Source organism: Sapajus apella, unplaced genomic scaffold (assembly GCF_009761245.1).
Source record: "Sapajus apella isolate SASKATOON/1434 unplaced genomic scaffold, GSC_monkey_1.0 scaffold33, whole genome shotgun sequence".
Classification (NCBI taxonomy): domain Eukaryota; kingdom Metazoa; phylum Chordata; class Mammalia; order Primates; family Cebidae; genus Sapajus; species Sapajus apella.
The window spans coordinates 8,742,056-8,767,759 of NW_022436973.1; the positions used below are offsets into that span (position 1 = coordinate 8,742,056).

General features: G+C 50.5%; 2 protein-coding genes across 7 annotated transcripts in view; one reads left to right on the forward strand and one right to left on the reverse strand.

The window, feature by feature from the left end:
- The window catches only part of PIGU (phosphatidylinositol glycan anchor biosynthesis class U), a 107,088-nt gene extending 84,301 nt beyond the window's left edge, over positions 1-22,787 (forward strand). For 4 of the 5 annotated variants that reach the window (XM_032295193.1, XM_032295196.1, XM_032295197.1 and 1 more), the window contains 3 exons: positions 734-858; positions 7,742-7,884; positions 22,424-22,787. In XM_032295193.1, coding sequence (XP_032151084.1) covers positions 734-858; positions 7,742-7,884; positions 22,424-22,537 — 382 coding nt within the window. In that variant the 3' untranslated portion in view covers positions 22,538-22,787. Of the gene's footprint in view, positions 1-733; positions 859-7,741; positions 7,885-9,220; positions 9,302-22,423 lie in introns of all 5 variants that reach the window. The other variant, XM_032295195.1, reaches the window with a different exon arrangement.
- A 164-nt stretch (positions 22,788-22,951) lies between these two features.
- Positions 22,952-25,186, reverse strand: MAP1LC3A (microtubule associated protein 1 light chain 3 alpha). 2 transcript variants are annotated; one of them, XM_032295199.1, is made up of 5 exons: positions 24,383-25,184; positions 24,004-24,059; positions 23,809-23,915; positions 23,358-23,527; positions 22,952-23,106 (listed from the first exon to the last, which is right to left on the reverse strand). In XM_032295199.1, the coding sequence occupies exons 1-4, from the start codon at positions 24,420-24,422 to the stop codon at positions 23,365-23,367; spliced, it is 366 nt and encodes a 121-aa protein (XP_032151090.1). In that variant the 5' UTR covers positions 24,423-25,184; the 3' UTR covers positions 22,952-23,106; positions 23,358-23,364. The 2 variants fall into 2 exon arrangements, with proteins under 2 accessions (XP_032151090.1, XP_032151089.1); XM_032295198.1 differs by having other exon boundaries at positions 22,952-23,527; positions 24,383-25,186.
- Positions 25,187-25,704: the final 518 nt, after the last annotated feature.

Consider the following 25,704-nt stretch of genomic DNA (forward strand, 5'->3'; position numbering starts at 1 on the left):
AGGATTGCCTGCCTTGAGGGGCGGTTGAGGTGTGGTGAGGATCACATGAGAGGATGCAGGAAAAGGACCTTACAGAGGGAGTTCAGGAGAGGATAGCCATTGCTATCACTTAATATTAGGTTAAAATAATTTCAGCTGCTATTAGTTGAAGTTAACAAGAACAGGCCCAACCCTTCAGAGCTGAAAAGCTCTATGCAGTTCACAGTTCTCTTCTTGGAAATAAGTTCATTGCACTATGGGTCTGCAGACCCTGCTGACCATGCTGTCAGAGAAAAAAGGCATCATCAAGGAAACACTTCTTGCTTTGCGTCCAGTTGTCAGAGGGGCCTCTGGCAAGGGAGGCTGCCTAATTACCCTGCCAAGCAGTCATTTAAGCCGAGTCATAAAGAATGCTGACTTCATTTGTTTTCTTCCTCCTTGGCTCCTGGGGGAAGGCCCAGAGCTGGTAGAGGCAGGGGGGTTGCTGTTGATGGGAAATGTCTCTGTGGGCTGTTTCCCTGTGTTTGCCAGGCCCTCCTTACCTAACCTCTGGTTATTTCTGGGTCCTTGCGATTTCTGCTCTGCTAATGGGGCCTGGCGCATTCCTTGTGGGTAGTAGAGCCAGCCCCTTCCTGAAGTCCCCTGAGGATTATTTTTGGTTCAAAGGATGGAGTCGGGAGTCTCTGGGGTAGGCCTGGTCCCCGACTCATCTCTCTCTCTCTCTCCCCCTCCCCACTCGTTTCCCCTGCCCCAGGGAGCATCCCATCTTCTTCATGTTCATCCAGATTGCTATCATCGCCATCTTTAAATCCTACCCGACAGTTGGGGACGTGGCACTCTACATGGCCTTCTTCCCCGTGTGGAACCATCTCTACAGATGTGAGTACTCCCACCTCTGCTGCAGGTTTGTGTCAGCCTGGCCCTGGATGAGACTGCTGCAGGGAAAAGGAATTTGTAGGCATTTATCAGGCACCTGTTGTGCCGGCAGCACTAGGAGGGAAGCAGAGGCATCAGGCACAATATCTACTTCTAGGTGCTGCAGACTTGTGATGATAAAAATAACTGCCATTTATTGAGCACTTACTGTGTACCTGTCCACTGTGGCTCTCACAGTGTTACATGCATTAATTAGCTCATTTGATCTTCACACCAGCCTTTGAGGTAAGTATCCACATTTTGCAGATGAGAAAACTGAGGTACAGAAAGGTAGAGCCACTTGTTCAAAGTCACATGACTTCTAATTAGAAGAGCTGGGATTGGAATCCAGATCTGTGAGCCCCTACCCAGTGCTGTCCATCAGGGCTTTCTATGGTGTTGGAAATGTCCTCTGTCTACACAGTTCAGTAATAGAGTGCCACTTGTGTGCCTGAGAACCTGAATTTTAAATTTAAATTTCAGAACCCACATGTAGTTAGGCTACCATATTGGACAGCAGAACTCTACCCTGGGCTTTGACTCATTCCCCAGTGCTGCACCCAAAGGTTACTAGAAGGCAGGTGGGCAACGTTAGACTTCCTGCCCACTGTGACAACTCCTCTAAGCTCTAACCGTCCCCTCCTCAGAGGTGGCTTAGAGGTGACCTACTTTGCTAGCTAGGCCCCCAGGGCTCTTAGCCCTCTGTGGTGGGTTCTTTTCATTGTTTGGGAGCTCCCTCGGGGTAGATAGCACAACTCATTCGCCTCTGTATCCCTGACACCCAGGACTGAAGCTGACACACAGAAGACCTTGCAAACGTTTGTGGAGTGGGTTTTAAACCTCCCCAATAAAGAGACAGCATCAGTGGCCCAGTACCACCTGATTCTCTAAACGAGGCATGGAAGGGAGCTGTTGAACTTTCCTTGCCTGCTGTGGGTGTCCAGCAAGGTATCAAGAATGAACTAGGGAGTTCAGGCTTCAGAGGAAGTGAGTCTTTGTTGTTGTTTTGGGTGTCAACCAGGAAATGAAACTGTCCAGCTGCTGGCAAACAACCTGCCTATAATAGGAGTGGGCCTCTGAGTGAAGGTAAACAGTGGTGTGGGCAGCAGAGCCAGGGCTACTCCTGCACATAATGGCCTGGTGGGGCTGTGACCCATCTGGCCTGACTGGGAAGAGGAAGCAGTGTCTTCTGCTGTGACATCCTCCCTGCACAAACAAGAGTCATCCAGTCCAGCAGGCTCAGAGTCAGCCTGGGTCCCCTCGGTAGAGTGACCAGTGGCAAATCATGAGACCACCAAAACATGTGGACACGCCTCAGTTTGTGACAGTGGATCTTGGGAATGTAAAATGGTTTTTTGTGGTTGCCTGTCCCACACTGGGCACTCTGTCTCCCTCAGGGAATGCCTTTCATCCCATTTGCTGAGCAATCTGGAGACTGACATGACTCTGAATCCTAACATTCCCATTATGAGTCCCACATGTTCTTAGGCACATCATTTAACCCTTCTGAGCCTCTGATTTTTCCATCAGTCAAATAAATAGAATAACTTTGATGAGTGTGTTAAATTTGAGAAGGAATATCTGTAAATAGCACTGCAGTTAGTATTATCAGTAATAATTACACCGGGGAGTCTCTCACATAGTTCCATGATCAGAGCTTCAGGCTTGGTAGCCAGAGTCATCAGAATAAACATATTTTTCAAGATTTGAATAGACTATTTTATGCCCTCTGGGGTGATGAGGCACAAAGAAGGATGGGGTTTCCAGAAACCTGGATGATCTAATAGTTGCTGTTGCTGGCTGGCCTGGCACACAGTCTGCAGGTTCAGGTTGGCTGAAGATCCTGCAGAGAACAGTAGCTGTCCGCCTTTGCTTCCCTTCTCCTGCAGCAGGGAATACACATGCTTGGAGGACCTGCTTGGGGCTTGACAACTGTGTGTCATTATTCTCAGCCAGAGCAGCATTAGCCCTGGTCCTTGGGACCTGTGAGTGGGATGTGTGTGTTGAGAAGCGTTTAAGCCTACGTTGAATATGTTTAATATGGCTAGGAATTCCATTTAAACATTAGTTGTCAGTGCTAACATGCATGTTCCCACCTTCATCCTTCTGTTTTCCTGTACAGTGGAGAGGAGAAAAGGAATGAGTGTAGGACCCAGACACTGGACTCTCTGGAGCTTGGATGAGTCATACAGACTCACAATGGTAGTGTTAGGGAACAGCCTGCTGGCAGAGCCCATGCCAGCCTACATGGTCCAGCAGAAGGAGCCAGTTACCAAAGGGCTGGATTTGTGTGTGTATTGGTTTTGTTTTTATTACTATTGTCTAGCGATGAAAGGATGTTGATAGATATACATATAAATTATAAAGAATCATGATAAAATATATTCCCATGTGTTTTGGCACCTCATTTTAAGGAAGGGAATATCACCATGGCCTTCAAAGTCCCTAAATCCCCTCTGTTCCCCTTCTGATGGGACTGGATGTTTAAAGTAAGATTTTGTTTCCGAATGCCTAAGGCTCAGACGGGAAAGTGGCTTGCCTGAAGTTCCGTTTCATCAGTCATGGTGCCAGAGATTGGAAAACCCACTCAGTGAATGTGGTGGGGAACCTGATTCTATCTGGCCTTTCAAGTCTGATGAAGGGTGAACCCTTTCACCTTGTTAGGCCCTGGTCACCTCTGACGCTTCCTGGTGCCTGGAACAAGCTGTCCTATACCCCAGGTCTCCAGCTCCGTCTGCTCTGGCATATATAGCTTTAATCTGGCCTGTCAGCCAGCAAGAGTGAATAGCAGCTCCCTGTTTCTGCAGAGGTCACCACAGGCCAGAAGCCAACTGCATGCTGGTGATGGCTCTCCAGGCACATGGGAATGTATCTTTGCAGCCCTTCAAGATAGCACCCAGAGGCTGCCAGTGAGCCTCTCTCGTCTCTTTGCACTTGGTTTCCTTCCTGTCACCCCGTCTGAAATCTCTGTCCCTAGCTGGAGGCACAGAACAAGAACCACCTGGTCTGGCAGGCTGGAAGTATTTTATTTGAGGAATAGTCTGTGTTCTTTTCAGCAAAATAATTTCCATGGGATCAGAAAGAGCTGCTGAGAAATGTACATAGTGATGTTGGGTTAAAGGAGTGGGAAGCATTTGTTCTCCTTTCTTGAGATAGTCCCGTGGTTTAATAATAATAGTAATTCTCAGTGAAAGCATCCCTTTGCAAGACTCCTTGTTCCTGGGAGGTCTCAGGAGGCTTGAGTCAGGGTTTTGGTCTCTCAACTTTGAAAACCCAGAATTGCAGAAATTTAAGATTAGAAAAGAGGATATTGCAAGCCCTCCAGGCCAGTGTCCAAATTGTGGGATTTCTCAGACCACTAATGTTTCAGTAAACTCTGGCGATGGACTTGCCAGCTTTTTATCTTGCTGAAGACATTAAAACAATCAACTACCACCCATTCTTCCAGATTTTATAAAATAAAGGACTTTTTAATGACAACAAAATGGCACCTATCATTTCTCAATAAAGAAAGAACTATAACTTGAAAACCTTCAGCTTTACAAAGAACTGTGAACTACCTTGTCGTGATTATTCTCCCCTTGACACAGTTCAATGGCATCTCTGTTGCAGACTGTAAGGGGCTGCAGCTGTAATGCGGTAGTTCGCAGCCTTGGCTGTATGCTGGCATTACCTGGGAAGATTTTAAAACCTCATATGGGTGCCTCAACCCCACCCTAGAATCTCTGACTAGTCTGAGGGCTCCCTATGTGATTTTGTTTTGTTTGTTTTGAGACTTGCTCAGGCTAGAGTGCAGTGATGCAATCTCTGCTCACTACAACCTCTGCTTCTGTGTTTCAAGTGATTCTCATGCCTCAGCCTCTGGAGTAGCTGGGATTACAGGCACCTGCCACCACATCCGGCTAATTTTTGTATTTTTAGTAGAGATGGGGTTTCGCCACGTTGGCCAGGCTGCTTTCGAACACTGACCTCAAGTGATCTGCCCGCCTCAGCCACCCAAAGTGCTAGGATTACAGGTGTGAGCCACGATTGTGGGGCACTCAGCCATGATTTTGTTCTGTAGCGGGAGTTAAAAATCGTCTGTGTTGCCGGGCGCAGTGGCTCAAGCCTGTAATCCCAGCACTGTGGGAGGCCGAGGCGGGTGGATCACGAGGTCAAGAGATCGAGACCATCCTGGTCAACATGGTGAAACCCCGTCTCTACTAAAAATACAAAAAATTAGCTGGGCATGGTGGCGCGTGCCTGTAATCCCAGCGACTCGGGAGGCTGGGGCAGGAGAATTGCCTGAACCCAGGAGGCGGAGGTTGCAGTGAGCCGAGATTGCGCCATTGCACTCCAGCCTGGGTAACAAGAGCGAAACTCCGTCTCAAAAAAAAAAAAAAATCGTCTGTGTCATCCAGGCCCCTTCCAAAGCATCAGCCCCCAGTATAGCATCTCTACTGAGTCGTTGTGCAACTGAGACAAGTGGCCTAAATGTTTGGGAGTTTCTCCACCCTTTAAGTCTTCCAGAACTCTGACTTGGGAGAAAGGATTTCCTGAAGGTCAGAATCAGAGAAGAGAAGGGAACTTCCATTCATTAAGTGCCTGCTGGGAACCAGGCACAGTGCTAAGTTCTTTTTAAAAAGGATTCTTTTAAGTATTTTAAATAATATTTATCAGTTTTAAAAAATACAATAAAGAAAGAAATAAAAGTAACAGATAATCCTACTGTCTGATAACCCCTAGATGGTTAAAAGGCAGGAAGAACCTACAGTGTGGTAGGCAGAATAGTAGCCCTCCCCTCACAAAGATGTCCACGTTGTAATCCCCAGAACCTATGAATACATCACTTTACATGGCAAAGGGACTTTAAGACCTTGGGAGGGGAGATTATCCTGGACAATCCAGGTGGTCCCAGTGTAATTGCAAGTGTCCCTCAAAGTGAAAGAGGTGGAGGTAGGGGGAATTTGGGAAATGTCTGTAATTTCTGCCCAGTTTTGCTGTGAAAGTAAAACTGCCCTTAAAAAATAAAGTGTACTGGGCATGTTTGTGCCTATAGTCCCAGCTACTCAGGAGGCTGAGACAGAAGGATCACTGGAGCCCAGGAGTTCGAGGCTTCAGTGAGATATGATCCAGCCACTCCACTCCAGCCTGGACTATGTAGTGAGATTCCATCTCAAAATAAATAAAGCCTATTTTTAAAAAGAGAGGGAAGAGAGAGGCAGAAGAGAAGGTCTGAGTGATGCAATATGAGGAGGCCTCAATTCATCATTGCTAGATTTGAAGCTGGAAGCAGGTCATGAGCCAGGGAGTGCAGGGGCCTCTGGGTACTGGAAAAGGCAAGCGGGGGATTCTCCTCTAGAGATGTTACCCTGTTAGACGCATTTTGGAACTTCTGACCTTCAGAATTGTAGAATAATAAATAATACTATTTAAATCACTAAGTTTATGGAAATTTGCTGTTGTAGCAATGGAAAACTAATGTAGCCAATGATATATCTGTGTCAGTTTCTCATGTGTCATCTTGTTTAATCCAAATGAAGGGTGCATTTTAGCCCTGTTTTATTTTTAAACTTTTTTTTTTTTTTTTTTAGAGAGACGGGGTTTTTCTCTTTTTTCCCCGAGGCTGGAGTGCAATGGCGCGATCTCGGCTCACTGCAACCTCCGCCTCCTAGGTTCAGGCAATTCTCCTGCCTCAGCCTCCTGAGTAGCTGGGATTACAGGCACGCGCTACCATGCCCAGCTAATTTTTTGTAGTTTTTTAGTAGAGACGGGGTTTCACCGTGTTGACCAGGATGGTCTCGATCTCTTGACCTCGTGATCCACCCGCCTCGGCCTCCCAAAGTGCTGGGATTACAGGCGTGAGCCACCGTGCCCAGCCTTAAACATTTTTTATTTTAAAATTTTTACATTTTTTTTAGAGATGCGGTCTCACTGTGTTGCCTAGGCTGGTCTCGAACTCCTGGGCTCAAGCAGTCCTCCTACCTCAGCCTCCCAAAGTGCTGGATTATAGGCATGAGCTACTATCCCCAGCCTAATTGTTAATTTTTATGAGTATATACTAGGTGGATAGCCTAATTTTACAGGTGAGGAAGCTGAGGCCTAGAGAAACTTGCTAATAAATGGCAGAGCAGGATTTTTACCAAGGTCTGTACCTGGCTGCTGTGCCATGCCAGCCTGGCTGCCGCCTCTGGAGCACCCTTGAGTAGCAGGTCCTTCTTGAGACCTCTGGGAGAGCTTTCTTCCTGATGGGAGTCAGCATTCCCTTAGGGGCAGGGAGTGAGAGACAGTGTCAAAAAGAGGTGTTTTAAATTATCATCTAACGGAGAGTTGGGAATGTTTGAAGAGCAAGGCAGGGGACCGAAGACACCAGTTAAGGAGAATGGAGAATGTGTTCCTAAGACCCAGGACTGTGACACCATGGAGACGCATGGTGAGGCTCTCATCTTCACGGTTCATGCTGGAGTTCCCACCCATAATCCCACATGGCCAGATGGCACCCTGCTTGGGGAGAGGGTGCGGATATTCTTGGACCCTCCAAGATTAGGAGGTGAGGGGAATGTCTTCCTAAATGCCCTGTTTGGTGCCCTGAGGCATTCATGGCATTTCTAACTATAGCTGGTCTTCAGTCAGCCAAGCCCACAGTGGGAGGAAATAATCCAATTCCAGGAGCTACCACCAGCTGTGGGCATGGGGAGCCATTGTCTTGGGAGTCTGGGGTTTGCTTCCTGGCACCCCAGTACCTCGGGGTGCTCTGCCTTTGAGCTACATGAGGCTCTCCTTGGGCCTCTCCATTCTGGGGGCCATCACAGCAGGGAAAGGGTACCAGAGAGAGCATGTCAGACTAACTGTGACCCTCTCTTTGCAGTCCTGAGAAACATCTTTGTCCTCACCTGCATCATCATCGTCTGTTCCCTGCTCTTCCCTGTCCTGTGGCACCTCTGGATTTATGCGGGAAGTGCCAACTCTAATTTCTTTTATGCCATCACACTGACCTTCAACGTTGGGCAGGTAAGAGGGACAGGATTGGGGGCAGCATGGGGACAGGGATCCATTTTGCAGCCTTAGGCATGCAACCGTGGTCTTGGATTCTGCATACCGCAGGGGTAGACATGAAGGAGGGACAATTACTTCCCTTAAGTAGCCCTGAGTCAGTGGAGAGGACAGGGAAGTAAGAACAGTATAAGGCTGAACCTGGCAAATACGTGTTAGGCACCATTCTGAACCGTAGCCACACTGAATTCTAAGCAAGCCTAGGAGAAAGGGCATGTTATCCCTACTTCACAAATGAGGGACAGAAGCTTGCAGAGCTTGTCTCTTGTCGAAGGTCATTAGAGGAGCCAAGAACAAAATTGAGGTAAGACTGGATTTCTGAGGCACCCCTTTCTGTAACGGTACCTGTGGTTGCAGCACCCATAGGGAATACGCAGAGTGAGGGGGAGAGGGCAGGGCAAGAGGAGGAGTGGCTCTGTGGACTCCCAGGACAGCAGGAACAAAGGCAGGCAGATGAGAAGAGGGGGGCCATTGGGGAGTTGAGCATAAACTATGTGGCTTGGAAGGGTGGAGAGGAGGCTGCGGTCACAGGCTGAGGAGTACCAGCAAGGAGCTCAGCTTTCTGAGCTGGGAAGCCTGTCCCTCCTTTCCACAGAGCAGGATTCTCAGAATCCTCAGAGGGAGCTTGTTAAAAATGCAGATTCCCTGTTAACAGGCTTTAAACCCTGCAATTATGTTGCAACCGTCCCAAATACATGGCTCTGATTGTTTTAAAAAGCCAGGTTCTGGCCAGGTGCGGTGGCTCACGCCTGTAATCCCAGCACTTTGGGAGACTGAGGTGGGCCAATCACCTGAGGTCAGGAGTTCGAGACCAGCCTGGCCAGCATGGTGAAACCCTGTCTCTACCAAAAATAGAAAAATTAGCTGGGCATGGTGGCGAGTGCCTCTAATCCCAGCTACTCAGGAGGCTGAGGCAGGAGAATCGCTTGAACCCAGGAGGCAGAGGTTGCAGTCAGCCAGCAGTTGCAGTGAGCCGAGATCGCGCCACTGCACTCCAGCCTCGGCGACAAGAGTGAAACTGTCTCAAAAAAAAAAAAAAAAAAAAAAAAGGAAAAAGCCAGGTTCTCTGATCTCACTCCCAGAGATGTTAATTCAATGTGGAATACAGGGTCAGGAATTTGTATTTTTAATAAGCTTTTCCAGAGGTTCTGTGGCAGCAGGTCTAGCGAACTCCAGGTGGACTCACCCACCCTTCTTGGAAGTTCCCTCCTCCATGTGCTGCCTTCTCTCAGGTCAGGCTCTGGCCTCGTAGTGGAAGTCTTATGAGAATCACTTGTACCATTTACCATTTCAATTGTCATTGGCACAGCCAGGCATTTCCTATACGTAATAGCCTGGATGGAAAGAAGTCCGGCTGGAAAGACTAAAGATGCCAGTGAGTAATCCCCAGGGTAATTCTTGCCTCCAAGGTTAGCTGCAGGAAAATAAAGGAGTTAGGGGTTTTTCAGTGAGTGATGGGGACTAGTGTTTTCTGCATGGACATTTCTGGAGGATTAATGTCCAGCCCAGCCAGTTCTCTTTGTCTGTGAGCAGAAGAAAGAGAGACGGAGGGTCCTGGAGCCTGGGTGGGGCCCAGTCAGAGGGCCCGTTCTGCCTCTTACACTGTGGTTAGGGATGGTGGATGAGCGGCCCCTCTTACTTCTGACCCATGCAGGCAGAATTCTGCAGGGCTCAACTGTGTATCCTAAAGGAATCCAGAAGGTTGCCCTGGCTCTCCTGCCTTCCTGGAATCTCCTTCCTTTTCCTTACCTTCCAATGGTGGCTGGCATGGGAGGGCATTGGACCTTCCCTGGGCCTCCAGGGGGGTTGGCAAGCTCCAGAGAAATAGTCCACAGCCTGTTGTCTTGTCATGAGTCTTAGTCTTAAGTTTGGTTCTGGAAGTAGAATTGGAGTGGTTATGAAGCATCCGTGGAACTTGTCAGATAACAGCTTTCGTCTCTGTGGCTGCGTTTCTGAGAGAAGGGACTCCATACACAGCACAGGGAGGTGTCTGCAAGTGGTCAGGTGCCATTGAAGGCACAAGGAACGGAATTATTGGGAAGAGGGATTGGGGTCAGGGATGGAAACCAAAGGTAGGTGGATCAAGTGTGTTTGTGGCTGAGAGAAATCAGCTGGACCCTTGGCATGATCTCTTACCTTTTTTTTCTTAATTCTTTTTAAAATGTATTTTAAATCATCAAGTAATACATGAATTCATTATTGCAGGGAGAAAGAGGTAAAAAAAAAAAAAGAATATGGAATTGGCTGAGTGCGATGGCTCATGCCTGTAATCCCAGCTCTTCTACCAAAGTAGAAGGATAACTTGAGGCCAGGAATTCAAGAACAGCCTGGGCAATATAGCAAGACCCCATCTCTACCAATAATAATAATAATAAAGACTATGGAATGGAAAGAAAAGAAAAGAGCTGCCTGAGCCCCCATCATTTTCTACTCTGCAGACATGGCCATTGGGATTGGTTTGGTGTGTGTCTTTGCAGACTTTTCTCTGTGCACTTATAGACAGCAATAGACACAGATATATAAAGAGAGTTTTTTGTTATTGTTTATGTAGGTAAATGGCATTCTCCTTTAAGTATTATTCTTTGACTCACCGTTTTTCACTTAATGATTTTGTCTTGAGATGATTTTTTTTAATGGCTCTGTAATATCTAATGGTTTGGACTAGGTACAGCCCTGCTGATGGGCATTGAGGTTGCCCTTGGTTGTTTTGGCACTTTATTTAGTTTATATATTTATTTTTGGAAATGGAGGCTCACTCTGTTGCCCAGGCTGGAGTACAGTGGCCTGATCTTGGCTCACTGCAACCTCTGCCTCCTGAGTTCCAGCCATTCTCCTACCTCAGCCTTCTGAGTAGCTGGGACTACAGGCTCCCGCCACCACACCGAGCTAATTTTTGTATTTTTAGTAGAGATGGGGTTTTACCCCATTGGCCAGGCTGATCTTGAACTCCTGACCTCAAGTGATCTGCCCGCCTTGACCTCCCAAAGTGCTGGGATTACAAGTGTGAGCCACTACGCCCAGCCTGTTTTGGCACTTTAAATGGAAGAGCCTTGCAGCTGGGTGTGGTGGCTCATGCCTGTAATTCCAGCACCTTGGGAGGCTGAGAGGTGGGAGGATTGCTTCAGGCCAGGAGTTCGAGACCAGCCTGGTCAATAGTGAGAAGACTCCTCTCTCTCTCTCTCTCTCTCTCTCTCTCTCTCTCTAGTCTCTCTACATATATATATATATATTTTTTTAATATATATATATATAAAGGAAAAAATAATGATAAATGGAAGAGCCTTGCATATCCTTCCACATATTTTTGTACACACATGCTAGTATCTTTTAGAGTAGATTCCAAGTGGTGGGATTTGCTGGGTCGGGGGTATATGCATTTTATGCCTTTGGCAGATATTGCCAAATTGCTCTTCAGGCAGGCCGTGCCAACCTACAGGACTCCTACCAGGGGTCCAAGTACTTCCTGGGGCTGCTGGCTTTGGGCTTTGTGGCTGCTACTGCCAGGCCACTAACAGAGTATGTCAGATGGGGCCACTTGTTCACTGAGGCAGTCACTCAAGGCGTATCCTTGTCCAAGAGCACTGACTGAGGTAGGAGAGCCCTCTTCGTGAAAGTTATGCCACCTGTCTTTGGACCTGTTGGGAGCCTCAAAGTACAAAATGAGACGTCTCGAATTTTACTAAGAGTTCAGTGTCATCGCCTCATAGAGACCTTTCATGAGTTCCCTTTGCCCCACTGTCTTTTTCTCAGTCCTGCATGTCCTGGACAGCCCCAGCTCAGCCCCTGCTTCTGTGTCTTCCACTGGGTCGTATGGCATTTGGAGACATGTTCTCAGTTCCACAGCCTGTTGTGAGCTGGGAACGTGCCTAATATTTACGTGGCCCTCATTTTCTCCTCTTTGAGCAAGACAGAGCAGAGCTCTCCTAGGAAGCAGTTGAGTACAGATTTCAAGGAAGTATCTAGAACCTTGATATCATTGCTGAAATCAAGAGCCAAATATAGAGAACATCTTGGCCTATAGATTGTTCTTTAAATCCTGCAATGTTTGAGTTGTTCAGTGTCATACCCTATTACAGAAGAAATTATGTGTGGATTATTAGTTATACTGGTAGGTAAACCAGTGACTAAGGCCCCATCCCTTACCCTGGGAGCTATTAAGTATTTTTCTACCTGTGGCATGGTTCATTTGTTAATTATGGTTGTTCCTCAGAGTCAGTAGCAGGAAATGACAACAGTAAACCATCCATGGTGGGGGGTGCGCCTAAGTGTGAGAGAGAAAAGGAGGGATTGAGACCAATGGACTGCTTGAGGCCCTCTCCCACTTCCTCAAGTGATTTAACTTCTCCAGGTTGTAGTTTCCCTATCTCAAAAACCAGGATGATCACCCACAGCTTCCAGGGTGTTGACAGGCTTGGACCTAATTTGTGGGTCTTGTTGCTATTACTCATGTGTGTTGATATAGGAAACAGCAAGAGTAACATGCTCTTCAAATACCCAGAGCAGATTCCTGGAGAAACAGACCACGAACCAGAGGAAGCAGAACAATCTCCTCCTTTTTTTTTTTTTTTTTAACCCTTTTGTGAGTCAGTGACCAAAAGGGTTAAAAAATCGAGGATTACATATAAACTTAAAGGAACTTGTTTTTGTTTTTTTTTTTGTTTTTTTTTTGAGACAGAGTTTCGCTCTTGTTACCCAGGCTGGAGTGCAGTGGTGCAATCTCGGCTCACCGCAACCTCCGCCTCCTGGGTTCAGGCAATTCTCCTGCCTCAGCCTCCTGAGTAGCTGGGACTACAGGCACGCACCACCATGCCCAGCTAATTTTTTGTATTTTTAGTAGAGACGGGGTTTCACGATGTTGGCCAGGATGGTCTCAATCTCTTTACCTCGTGATCCACCCGCCTCGGCCTCCCAAAGTGCTGGGATTACAGATGTGAGTCACCGCGCCTGGCCAGGAGCTTGTTTTTTTTGATTAGGGTAGGCCAGGCGTGATGGCTCACACCTGTAATCCCAGCACTTTGAGGGGGTGGGTGGATCATTAGGTCAGGAGATGGAGACCATCCTAGCTAACACAGTGAAACCCCATCTCTACTAAAAATACAAAAAATTAGGTGGGTATGGTGGCACGCACCTGTAGTCCCAGCTACTCAGAAGGCTGCGGCAGGAGAATTGCTTGAACCCAGGAGGCGGAGGTTTCAGTGAGCTGAGAAATCGCCACTGTACTCCAGCCTGGGAGTACAGTGAGACTGTACTCCGTCTCAAAAAAAAAAAAAAAAAAAAAAAAAGGTAAAGTGCCGCACTCACCTTAATTCTGTTTAAAAACAGGGAACATAAGAAAATCTTCTCCTAAAATTATAATTAATAGTGGCTCATGTTTCATGAGAGCTTACTAGGGGCTGGCCCCATGTGATCCCTATAATCTGGTCATGTGCTCAGATGGCCTTCCAAAGCTTTCTGTGTGCATTTACATGAACTCACAGGCTTATGGAAAAAGAGGCTTATTTGTGTGTGGGTATGTGTGTTTTATGATTGACATAATGGTGAAAGTACAACTTCTTTTCCATTTCAGTAAAACATCTTGGTGATCTTTCCTCACTCACACTTGAGAGGAACCTCCTTTTTATTTGAGTTCAACATGTATGAACTCACCACAGTTTACATAACTACTCTACTGACAGTCCTTTGCATTGTTTTCCTTTTTTTCTTTAATTATAAGGAATTTACTTCTCATAACAGCCCTTTGAAGGAAGTACTATTATTGTTATTATTGTGATGATGATACAGATGAGGAAACTGAGGCTTCGAAGGGTTAGAGACTTACCCAAACTCACAAAGCTGGGAAGGAGTGTGTTTATTCACAGTCTTGTTTGTCGTACCCTCTTAGTAGACTGTGTGTTCCATTAGGGTGAGCCCTGGATCTGTCTTGTTCGTGGCTATATCCCCAGCACCAAGAAGACTATTCAATAACTAATTATTGAGGAAAAATTGAATGAGCTGGGATCAGAAACCACATTTTATGACCTAACAATTCTGTACACCCTAACCTCCCCGTTCTGATCCCTGTTTTGGTCAGAGTGGGGCCTGTGGCTAGTCTGCTGGATTCCTAGGGGGTCAGAGCCAGAGCCCCATTCCCCTTGTATCCCAGTGGCTGGCCTGAGAGCTCCATGCCTGCCCTGTGTCTACATCTAAAACAGACTTCTCGTCTGCCTGCCCTTCCTTTTTTAAATTTTATTTTAGTGGGCTGGTTGCAGTAGCTCATGCCTGTAATCCCAGCACTTTGGGAAGCTGAGGTGGGCAGATTGCTTGAGCTCAGGAGTTTGAGACCACCTTGGGCAACATGGCAAAAGCCCATCTCTACAAAAAATACAAAAATTAGCTAGGTGCAGTGGCATGCTACCTGTAGTCCCAACTATTCAAGAGGCTGAGGCAGGAGAATTGCCTGAGCCCGGTAGGCAAAGGTTGCAGTGAGTCGAACTTGCGCCACTGCACTCCGTCCTGGGTGACAGGAGTGAAAATGTCTCAAACAAATTTTTTTTAAATTTCATTTCATTTTTTTTTCTTTTTGAGACAGGGTCTTGCTGTGTTGCCCAGGCTAGAGTGCAGTGGCACAGTAACAGCTCACTGCAGCCTCGACCTTTTAGGCTCAAGAGATTCTCCCACCTTAGCCTCCCAAGTAGCTGGAACTACAGGCATGCCACCACTCCTGGCTACTTTTCAAATTTTTGGTAGAGATAGAGTATTGCTATGTTGCCCAGGCTGGTCTCGAACTCCTAAGCTCAAGCCAAACTCCTGCCTTGGCCTCCCAAAGTGCTCAGATTGCAGGTGTCAGCCACCACATCCAGCCAACCACCCACCCTTCCAAGCACATCTGGAACATCTGGAACTCTACTCCTCCAGCCACTGCCTCTTTGCCATGAGGGGCCAGCCCTGACCCCTCCCTGAACTGCAGACCCTCAGATACTGGACTGGCTTTGCGTTGGCTATTCTGCATTCTGTTTCGAGTGAGGCCTGAAGCCCGAGGCCTGACACCAACCTCCTGTGTGCTGCACCCTTCCCAGGACTCACTGTTCACTCCAACACAGATGAAACCACAATCCTGTCTCCTGGAGTTGCCCCTCAGTTGGCCTGATGTGTCATTTTGGGGAATGGGACCTATGAGGAAATGCTTGGGGACATGTTGGGTGGGTCGTTAGTGGCCGAGTGGCGTGTAGCCCCCATTGGGGGATGGCTCAAGACCCATTTCAGGTTTCTTCTGCAGGTTGTGTGTGGCCCGGGCTGTGCAAGAGCCCAGGTCTTTGTGTGGGAAAGCTCATTCTCTCGACATATGGTGCCAGGCTGGAGCCCTTGTCCTCGTTCAGCTGGGTGTGCGTGTTTACTTTGCTTTTCCCAACTAGTGGCATTCTGTCAAGGTCTTAGTTCATTCCTTTGTCCCTGCAGGGCCTAGCATCCCAAGCTTGTCCCTCACAGGCCCTTCCCAGCCTCTTCTCCCCCACAACCAGAGTGACAAGAAGAGCCCAGGCTACATACAGCAGGACAAAGGCCACAGAAGGCCAGGGATCTGGAAGCCCAAACGCTACAGTGACTCCAGCCCTGTCTGTCCTGGCTCACTGGTCTCGGGCACATCCAGTAACTCCTGGGAAGATAATTTATTTATTTGCATATACTGATTAGGTACCTACTATTCACTAGGCACTGTGCAATGGGTAAATGAGACATAGTCGTGCTTCCAAGGAGCCCTCAGTCTGTGGAGAGAAAGGAGAGGACATGGGCAGGACAGGGCAGCCTGACGTGCTATGATCCCAGAGCTGGGCTGTTAAGGAGGCTTCCTAGGGGAGGTGGCCTCTAAGTGGATTCCTGAGGGTTGGGTAGGATCTAACTGGGTTCTGTGGTTTTAGGTAGCAAGACCTGGGTGGTGGTGAAGGAAGGAGAGACAGAGGGTGAGAAGAGGAAGGAGGGAGCGAGGGAGGAACACTGCTGCTGGGAGCTTGGTGGGACTGGCTGTACCACTTGAGAGGGAATGAGGCCAATTCAGACAGCAGTGGTCAGACCACATGGCCTTCACAGGTCTCTTATGCAGAGATCCAGACTGAGCCTTTGGCTTTCAGCTGAGGACAAATGTGATCAGATCCATGCTCTGAAAACCTCACTGTGCCAGGAAGAGCAGAGGTGAGCGGTGTGAGCCTGGCATCCAGGGCATCAGGGAGGAGGCTGCGGAAATCTGGGGGAGGTGGCAGTTGCCTCATTTTTCTCAAACTGGTAGGGTGGTTGTGAGGACTGAATGTGGGAAAGCTTTTGCGAATTCAAAAGTGCCACGTAGCCCCATCCTCAGTCTCACCTTGTGACCTCACAGACCCTGAGACTGAGGTCCAGAGATGTCACTTGTTACTCTGCATCTTCAGAACTGGAGGTTGGAGCTTTCTCCTCTACTGTTTCCTTCCACATAGTGTCCACTCTGGCATGTAGGTTGTCGGGTTATGTCAAAGCCCTGTCCAGCTCCACAGTTGGCCGCCAGCCTCCTCTGCCTCCCGGCTTCCTGGATCCCAGGCAGGTGGGCAGAGGCTGCTGCACTTTGCCAACTGTGGTGGCCACATACATTCCCCCCAATGCAGGCTGACTGTCAAACGTCAGTGTTGTCAACAGCAGCAGGAGGTCTGGGGAACCAGGACACACCTAGGTGATAGCACCTCCTTCTCTAGGAAGCTGCAGCCCTGGTGGTAGCCAAGGGTGCCCTCTTGAGCCCAACAGTTTCAAGACACACTGGATTAACGACCTCTACTGGCTTTCCCCCAAAAAGTCAATCTCTCCGCTGAGTGACAGCTGTGAACTGAGGAGAGCAGCCTCCGCAGGGTGTCAGGGTACCTGAGGTGTCAGCACAGGCCTGGCATGGAGTAGGACTCAGTTCATGTGGGTACAGACCCTGGGAGGTTGTGGAGGAACTCAGGGTTGGGCCTCTGACAGGGTAGGATTGGCCCCTAGCCCTTCGCTTCCTACCATGCAATGTTTTGCAGGGCCCATGACCCCTGAGCTTCCCTTCTCTATGTGGGGATTGTCAACCCTACCCTGGGGTGTTGGAAAGGGACAATGTTGTTTTTTTAAGGGCCTGGCCCAGGGCAGACACTCAGAAGATGTTCATTTCCCAGTCTCTGCATCCTGCCCTTCACTGGAGCATGTTCTGAGCGTTTCATTCTACTTCTGATTCGCCCTGTCTGTCCCTGGTCACCCCTTTATCAGCTAGCTGCCCCATGAGCTCGTCATCATGGCCCCAGGGGAGGTGGCCCTGGAGCCCTCATGGCTGCCACAGAGAGGAATGTGGACTGAACCGTCCCTGGGGGCAGCGCTGAGAGGGTGAAGACCAGCAGACGACTCAGAGAGAGCTGACCCTGTGCAGGGTCTGGGGCCATAGAGCTGGAGGAAACGCAGCCCTGTTTGGTTGGGAGGCCAGTAGGCAGTGGCTTCACTTCAGGGTCCACATAACTGAGTGCAGGGGTAGAGAGGACTCCTGGCAGAAGATGAGCCTCTGAGGGATGAGTGGGAGCTGTAGCGCTGCTGTACGGGCATGGGGAGCCAGGGAACTTCTGAGCAGGTGAGCGTGCATGTATATGTGTGCATCTGTGTGTGTCTGAGTGCACATGTGTGTCCAGAGAGAATTAGGTGGGCCTTCCAGCAGGAGATGGCTGTGGGACGAGAAGTGGGCAAGTCTGAGAGGGGGATTGGCAAGGCAGTATTTCAGCCACATTGGGTAGGACCCAGAGACCTGAGGGCACAGAGGGACAGGCATGTTCTGGGGTCCCTAACTCTGGCACAGAGACTAGAGGAGCCCGTCATTACTGTCAGCTTATTACTGTCATTTTACAGATGAGGAACATGCAGCTCAGGAGACAGGAAGAGACTTAACAACATCACACAGCCACTGACTCACCCACGCAAATTCCATAACCCCTTGCCCAGCTTGCCCATGTCCAGACTGGGCAAAGGGGCTCTGGGTCTGCAGCTGCTGTGTTGGCTGCATCCTAAGGCCTCTGGGAAATCCCTGCTCCTCATGACCCAGATGGAAAGCCCCAAGGTCAGAAGAGGTTGTCCTGGCTATAGGCTTCCCTCTGAAAAGGCCAGGCCTCTGGGCCAGCCTGGTGTCCTCTCCCTGGGGGCAAGGTGCCCACTCAGGACTGATGACACTCAGGGCTGTTTGCCCAAGCCACTCACAGGGCTCTTCCTGCCACCCCGTGTATCCTGCAGATTTCCACACACACAGCACAGTTCACAGTCTTAGCCCTGGACACCCATATACACACCCACCACCAGGAGTCCACCATTCATATCCTCCTGTACTTGTTCCATCACAGCGTCCGTCCCTCAGTCCATCTTATTTTTTTAGTGTATTTCAAATTGAAATGCAGACATCAGTACATTTCCTGCTAAATCTTTCAGCATGTGTATCATTAACTAGAGTTCGATATTTATTTACGTTTTTCTTATGTAAAATTGCAGGGGAAACTGCAAATCTTGTATGTACATTTGCCAAAGCCCTCTTTCACTCAGCAAAATATTTTGAGTTTGTTACATATAACAGTAGTTCATTGCTGTTAATTTTTTTCCTGTTTTAAGAGATGGGGTCGGCCGGGCACAGTGGCTCACGCCTGTAATTCCAGCACTTTGGGAGGCCAAGGCGGGCAGATCACAAGGTCAAGAGATCGAGACCATCCTGGCCAACAAGGTGAAACCCCATCTCTATTAAAAATACAAAAAAAAATATTAGCTAGGCATGGTGGCATGCGCCTGTAGTCCCAGCTACTCGGGCGGCTGAGGCAGGAGAATCGCTTGAACCCAGGAGATAGGTTGCAGTGAGCCGAGATCACCACTGCACTCCAGCCTGGTGACAGAGTGAGACTCCATCTCAAAAAATAAAATAAGAGATGGGGTTTTGCTATGTTGCCCAGGTTGGTCTCAACCGTTTGGGCTTAAGCAATCCCCTTGCCTCAGCTTCCCGCGTAGCTGGGATTACAAGCACAAGCCACCATTCCCATCTAGTTAATTGCTTTTTTTAAATAAACTTTTCATTTTAGAATCACTTTAGATTTACAGAAAAGTTGCAGAGATAGAACAGAGCTCCTGTAAGCCCCCACCCAGTTGCCTAAGTTGTTAACATTTTATGTTACCATGATGTGTTTGTCAAAACTAAGAAACTGATGTGTTACTATTAGTCTGAAACACTAGACTTGATTTGGATTTCCTGTATTTCCACTCACATCCTCTTTTTATGCCAGGACCCCATCCAAGGGTCCATGTTACATTTAAGGTCACATCTTCTCAATGTCCTCTGCTTTGCGTCTTAGTCTTTCCTAACTTGTCATGACCTTGACAGTTGAGGAGCACTGGCCAGGCATCTTGTAGACTGTCCCCGAGTTTAGGTTTGTCTGATGCTTTTCTTAGGATTATCCTGGGGTTGTGGGTTTTTAGAAAGAATACTCCAGGCGAAGTGCCCTTCTCATCACATCTGTTGGGGTACATGCTAGCCATGTGATTTCATGCTGATGTTTACCTCCAACACGTGGTTAGGACAGTGATGGCCAGGTTTCTCCACTGGAAAGTTTACTCTTTTCCCTTTCCCTGCTCCTCAGCAGGAAGTGAGTGACCAAGTCTAGACCACCCTGGGCTTAGGGGATGTGGAGTGGACAAGAATTAAGCTCCTTCTGAGGGAGGGGAGCATATCTGCCTACAATGTTTGGAATTCTTCTGGAAGGAAGATTTATCTCTTCCCCCCCTATTGATATATTGATTAATTCCTTTATTGGCTGATTTGTTTTTAATTGAAGTTTTACTTTTTTTTTTGGAGACAGAGTTTCACTCTTGTTGAGCAGGCTTGAGTGCAGTGGCGCAATCTTGGCTCACCACCACCTCTGCCTTCCAGGTTCAAGTGATTCTCCTGCTTCAGCCTCCTGAGTAGCTGGGACTATAGGTGCACGCCACCACAGCCAGCTAATTTTTGTATTTTTAGTAGAGATGGGTTTTCACCATGTTGGCCGGGATGGTCTCGATCTCTTGACCTTGTGATCCGCCTGCCTCAGCCTCCCAAAGTGCTGGGATCACAGGTGTGAACCACCGCGCCTGTCTTAATTTTGTATTTTTAGTAGAGATGGAGTTTCTCCATGTTGGTCAGACTGGTCTCGAACTCCCACCTGCCTCAGCCTCCTAAAGTGCTGGGATTACAGGCATGAGCCACTGTGCCCGGCCGAAGTTTTTTTTTTTATTAACAGAATACATGTATGTAGCTTACAAAGTAAAGGCTTATAGGGGAAAAGAAGAGCTACCTAAAATCTTACAATTATTTCTTCTGGTACTTCAACAACATGCTTACTCTTCTATGTGTACTTTTTTCCATTTTATATTATGTTGGATCATATCAAATTGCCAGCATTCAACCATTTTATCTGCAAACATGGCAGTTTCATATGGTCCAACCTAATAACCTAATATTTTTCTTCCTACTTCTTGTCCAGATGATTGTTGTGTGACATGGAGTTGCCTTATTTTGATTGGTTGTGGATGTGACTGCACCTGTCCCTCATCTGACCTGGTTCAGGGATCAGCCTCTGAGCTCAGCCACTGCTTCAGGCTCCTCCTGCCCAGATGGCATCTTGGGCCTGGGTGAGAAGGGCCATAGGGTAGGAGGTCAGCCTTTGCTGTGATCGCTGCCCCCTAATGTGCCAGCCTGGAGCTGCCAGCTGGGGGCAGGGCCTCTGGGGCTGCCTGAGCTCTGTCTGCTTTGCTGACACTGTGGCCAATCTCGTGCCCATCAGTGAACTGGGCCCCAGGCAGACCACCTTGCTGGGTCCATGGCCATTGGTCCAGTGCTCCAGGTTGGCCTTAGGCCAACCGTTGAACCCTTTGAGCCTCAGTTTCCCCATCTGTTTAAGATGAGGATTGTTAAACCTTCCAGATGGGCTTCTGTGGTGATAGAATGGCAGGTACTTGTCCTGAGGCCATCAGAGCTGCTGGTGACAGGACACCTTCCTGAAGTCCTCCAGGTACCTCTGATCTCTCCTTAGCTGCTATTGTGTTACCTTTAGGTGAGTGAGAAGCTGCCCAGGACAGGGTGCTGGGGTCTGGAGGTCTAGATCCCAGGCTTAGCTCAACCTCTGTCTTGCCCCAAGACCATAGCCAAGGGTTTCTCTGCCTCATTCTCCCCATCTGTGCCAAGTGGTGGTTGGTGTCAATCCTCTGAGAGGCCTCCAGGTGCCTGAAAGCTGTGGTGTTTGCAGTGTGAGCCCCCATCCCCTCATCCTTCTCTGGGGCTGGGCCCTGCTCACCCTGCTTCAGGTACCAGAGGTCTTGAGCTGCTTGGGCTGACTGGGATTGTAGACTCCGGGTCTGGTGTGTAGGGCCCTTGGCAAATCGTCCTTGAAGAGACAGTGGAGCTGAGCTCCTAGGCCCCCTTTGATTCTGTGTATGGCCCAGAATGGGACAAACTGAGCTGGGCACAGAGATACCATAGTGACAGAACCACTCAAAGACCCTGCCCTGATGGAGGCCCTGGGCCAGGGGAGGAGGCACAGTCAGGCTGTCAGCTGAATGGAAAATTGCACTTTGGATGAGTCTGTGTTACTGAGTAGAGATTAGTGGGGCTAAGACCTAATCTTGCGGGGGGTGGCGGCAGGGGGCAAGTGATCCTTCCTGAGACCTGAAGGGTAAGCAGCTGTCAACTAGATGAACGGGGAGAGAACATTCCAGGCAGAAGAAACAGTAAAGATCCTGCAATGGGATTAGGTGGAGCCAGGAGAGGGTAGGCAGGGACCTGGGCAAGGTCTCAGAGCGCCAGGGAGTTTGAGCTTTGCCCTAAGGCATGGGAAGCCTTTGGAGGATTTGAAGGCTGGAAGTAACACGATCAGATGTGGGTTTTGAAAAGCTCCCTCTGGCTGCCAGGGAGAATGGGGTAGGCATGAGTTTGAGAGGAGGGAGCCCAGGGACCAAGCTTTGTTGTTTAGATGACAGTGGCTCTGTTAGAGTAGTGACTGTGGGGATGTATCGAAAGGGTGGATTTGAGTTTAGGAGGTAGAATTGACAGGTCATCGTGGCTTGATGTATGAGAGAAGTGTCAGGCAATTTTGTGGCCTGGGCACCTGGGTGGAAGATGGGGGCATGGATGCCCAGTGGGATAAGTGGGTTTGACAGGGGAAAGGTGAGGAGTTTGATGTGGACCTGGCTGGGGTGGAAGTGCCTGTCAGAGGGGGCACAGGCCTCTGGTTGCACAGGCACCAGGCTGGCATTCAAGGCCAGAACTTAGGATGGAGGTGTAGACCATGGGTGGGGGCAGGGGGAGTCTGGGCAGCTTCTGAGAGGTCGAGTACGGGCCCTGACGTGGGGCCCTGGGCAGGGCCTCTCCAGTGATTGTTGATTCAGGGCCAGGCAGGGGCTCTGTCTCCTATCATCACCTGCCAGCCACTCAGGGGTCCTGGGTTCAGGGGGTGGTACCCTGCAGCACCTCACATCCTCTCTCTCTCCCCAGATCCTGCTCATCTCTGATTACTTCTATGCCTTCCTGCGGCGGGAGTACTACCTCACACACGGCCTGTATTTGACTGCCAAGGACGGCACGGAGGCCATGCTTGTGCTCAAGTAGGCCTGGCTGGCACAGGGCTGCGCGGACCTCAGGGGCGGGAAGCTGGGCCAGGCCCTCCAGCCAGAGTTGCCAGCAGGCGAGTCCTTGGGCAGAAGAGGTTCAAGTCCAGAGTCACAAGTCTCTGGTACCAAAAGGGACCCATGGCTGACTGCAAGGCCTCTGGGGAGGAACTGGGAGCTCTGGAAAAGGCAGGTGAGCAGGGCTTGTTAGGTTGTGGCTACTTAATAAATGTTTTTTGTTACGAAGCCTACCCTGGGCCCACATCTGCATTGCACTCCTAGAGGGGGTGGCCCCTAATAATGTTCTGGAATACTACACACAGGTGTGGGTTTCCAGTGTGCCGGAGCCCAGGGATGGTGCAGACAACCCCACCAGCACCCTCCTTACTCCCAAGCAAGCAGCTGGAGGCACAGGGCCAGGCAGGCCTGAGCAATCTTTATTCTGCAGAGGGACAATGACCACAGATCCATACGCCATGTGGAGACTGAGGGGTGGGGGGCCAGTCTTTCAGGGGTGGGCAGGTCCAGGTGGTGGGCAGAGCCTCTGGTGGGTGAGGGGCAGGCAGGGGCCTAAAAAAAAGATGAACCACACAGCAGGGGTGCTGGGGGATGTTCCTCACCCTCCCCCATCCCAGCCAGCACCCAGAGGGGCAACCCTAACAAAACCACCCGGGGCAGAGTAGGTGGGTTGGTGCCCTCTGACTAGGGGCCACATCCCTCCCCAGCCCACCCTAAGCAGAGGCAGCTCAGTTCAGGAACCAGGGGTTTTCTGGGCAGGGCCTGACCGGGCTCCCCCCCACTCCCAGGCCAACACCCCCTACTGCTGGCTCAGAAGCCGAAGGTTTCCTGGGAGGCGTAGACCATGTAGAGGAAGCCGTCCTCATCTTTCTCCTGCTCGTAGATGTCCGCGATGGGCGTGGACACGCTCACCATGCTGTGCTGGTTCACCAGCAGGAAGAAGGCCTGAGTGGGGTTCAGCTGCAGGCGGCGCCTGAGGCGGGCGGGAGGGCGTGCGGCTGTGAGGGACTTGGCTGCAGGGCAGGCACAGCCCTGACCCCCAGAATGATTTCCAGCCTTTCACATCCATCCTCACCCCAGCTCTCACCTCTGACCCGACTCCAACTGCAGCCCCGACCTTGACCTTTCCAGCCGCCCCAGAACAGGGGCCCACCGCCCAGTCCCATTACTCCTGATCCCACTCCCACCCCTCTCGGCGGGAACCCCACTCCCCGCCCGACCCAAGCTGCCTCCTGGCTGCGGCTGCCCACGCACCGGATGATCTTGACCAACTCGCTCATGTTGACATGGTCCGGGACCAGGAACTTGGTCTTGTCCAGGACGGGCAGCTGCTTCTCACCCTTGTAGCGCTCGATGATCACCTGGGAGCGGGGCAGGCAGGCAGGGGTTCGTGTCGGGGGTGCGCGAGGCGCAGCCAGGGCGGAGCAGGGCTGGGGGCGCGGGACTCACCGGGATCTTGCTGGGGTGCTGGTCGCGGATCTGCTGTACCTCCTTACAGCGGTCGGCTGCGGATGGCGGCCGGACCTTGAGGCAGGGCTGGGCCCGGCCCAGGTCCTCCCTGTGTCTCCGCCCCGCCTGTCCCCAAGGGGCGGCCCCCAGCCCCGCCCCAGCTCCAGCCCCCGCCCCCGGGGCCGTCAGGCCCCACAGCCCCTAGCACCTATCGTGGTGGGGAGGTGGGTGGCCCCCGCCCAGGCTGGAGTCAGCCTCCCAGCCCGAGGGTCCGGCTGGAGCCTGACGTCACAGGGCTGACGTCACCTGCGGTAGTCGGGGTCGGCCGGGCTCCCGGGTACCCCTGCTCCGAGCTCACAGCTTGCCCGCGGGGCCTCACCAAAGCTCCGCCGTTGCTTGAAAGGCCGGTCTGAGGGCATCGCGCGGGCCCGGTTGGGCGCGCAGGCCGGGGCTCTGGGACGTGGGGATGTGGCTGCGGTTTGGGGGCTCCGGGGGCTCCGTGCCTCACGCTCAAGGGCTCCGGGACTCGCGCTGAGCGCGGCGGCGGCGGCTGCGGGAGGTAACTCGCCCAGTGACGTCAGGTCACAACATTCCTTAAAGGGGAGGCCGGCGCACCGCTCCCATTGGGCCGACGCACAACCTGCCCGCCCGGGCTCGTGACGTCACGGCGCAGAGAGCCTGGGTCCCCGGCTCGGGACGCGAGGGGCGGGGCTCCTGGGAGCGTCACAGTCTGTGACGTCATGGCCGGCCCAGGAGCCTCTCCCAGCGCGGAGCTCGAGTGAGGTTTGGAGGGCGGCGGGGCTGCCATGGCTGAGGGAATGGGCGGGCCAGGCTGCAGCCCCGCGGCACCGCTTCCCACCCTCACCGAGTCTGTGCCAGGCCTGACGCGATTCTGGGCACCGTGGGAAACAGCCGGAGCCAAAGGCTGGCGCCTTCAAGGGGCTTAGGGCGAGAGACGGGAGAAGGTGCAGGAGGCACAGTCAGACACAGGATCAAGCAAGACATTACAAAAGAAGGCCCAGGTTTGAAAAGGAATTCTAGAATTGACAAGTAGAGCCATGGAAATTCAGGTCTCAGAGGATGAGGTGTAGGACAGCAGAAGAGAATTCGTGGACCTGGAGGCTGATCGGAAGCAGCTCACCAGAGACAGGTGATGGAGAATAAAAAGGAAAAAGCCACAGATGGCAATGCCGGGAGACCTCACAGGCCGGAGCAGAGCTCCTTTCAGAGGCGAGCACTGAAAGACCTGCAGAGGCAATTCCTGAAGGAGAGCTGCCAGAAGTGATTCTTAAAATCCAGAGTCGAATGCACACACCGGAGATGAACATCTGGACACTCTAGTGAATTTGCAGAACTCCAAAGACTACGCGATTTTAAAAGCGACGATGGATTTTTTAAATTACACCAATAACAGACTTCTCAGCAGCAAACATAGAAGCTAGAGTAAAATGTAACTTTTTACACCCTGAAGGAAAAATGCCGTCAACGAGTTGTTGATCCATGATTTAAGAGTTAAGGAGAAGTAAAGATCTGTTGTGACAAAGAGTTTACACAAAAGACCATTCCTGAAATCATTTTTTGGGGGGGAGTGGGACGGAGTCTCATTCTGTCGCCCAGGCTGGAGTGCAATGGCACCATCTCAGCTCACTGCAAGCTCCACTTCCCAGGTTCAAGCGATTTCTCCTGCCTCAGGCACCTGAG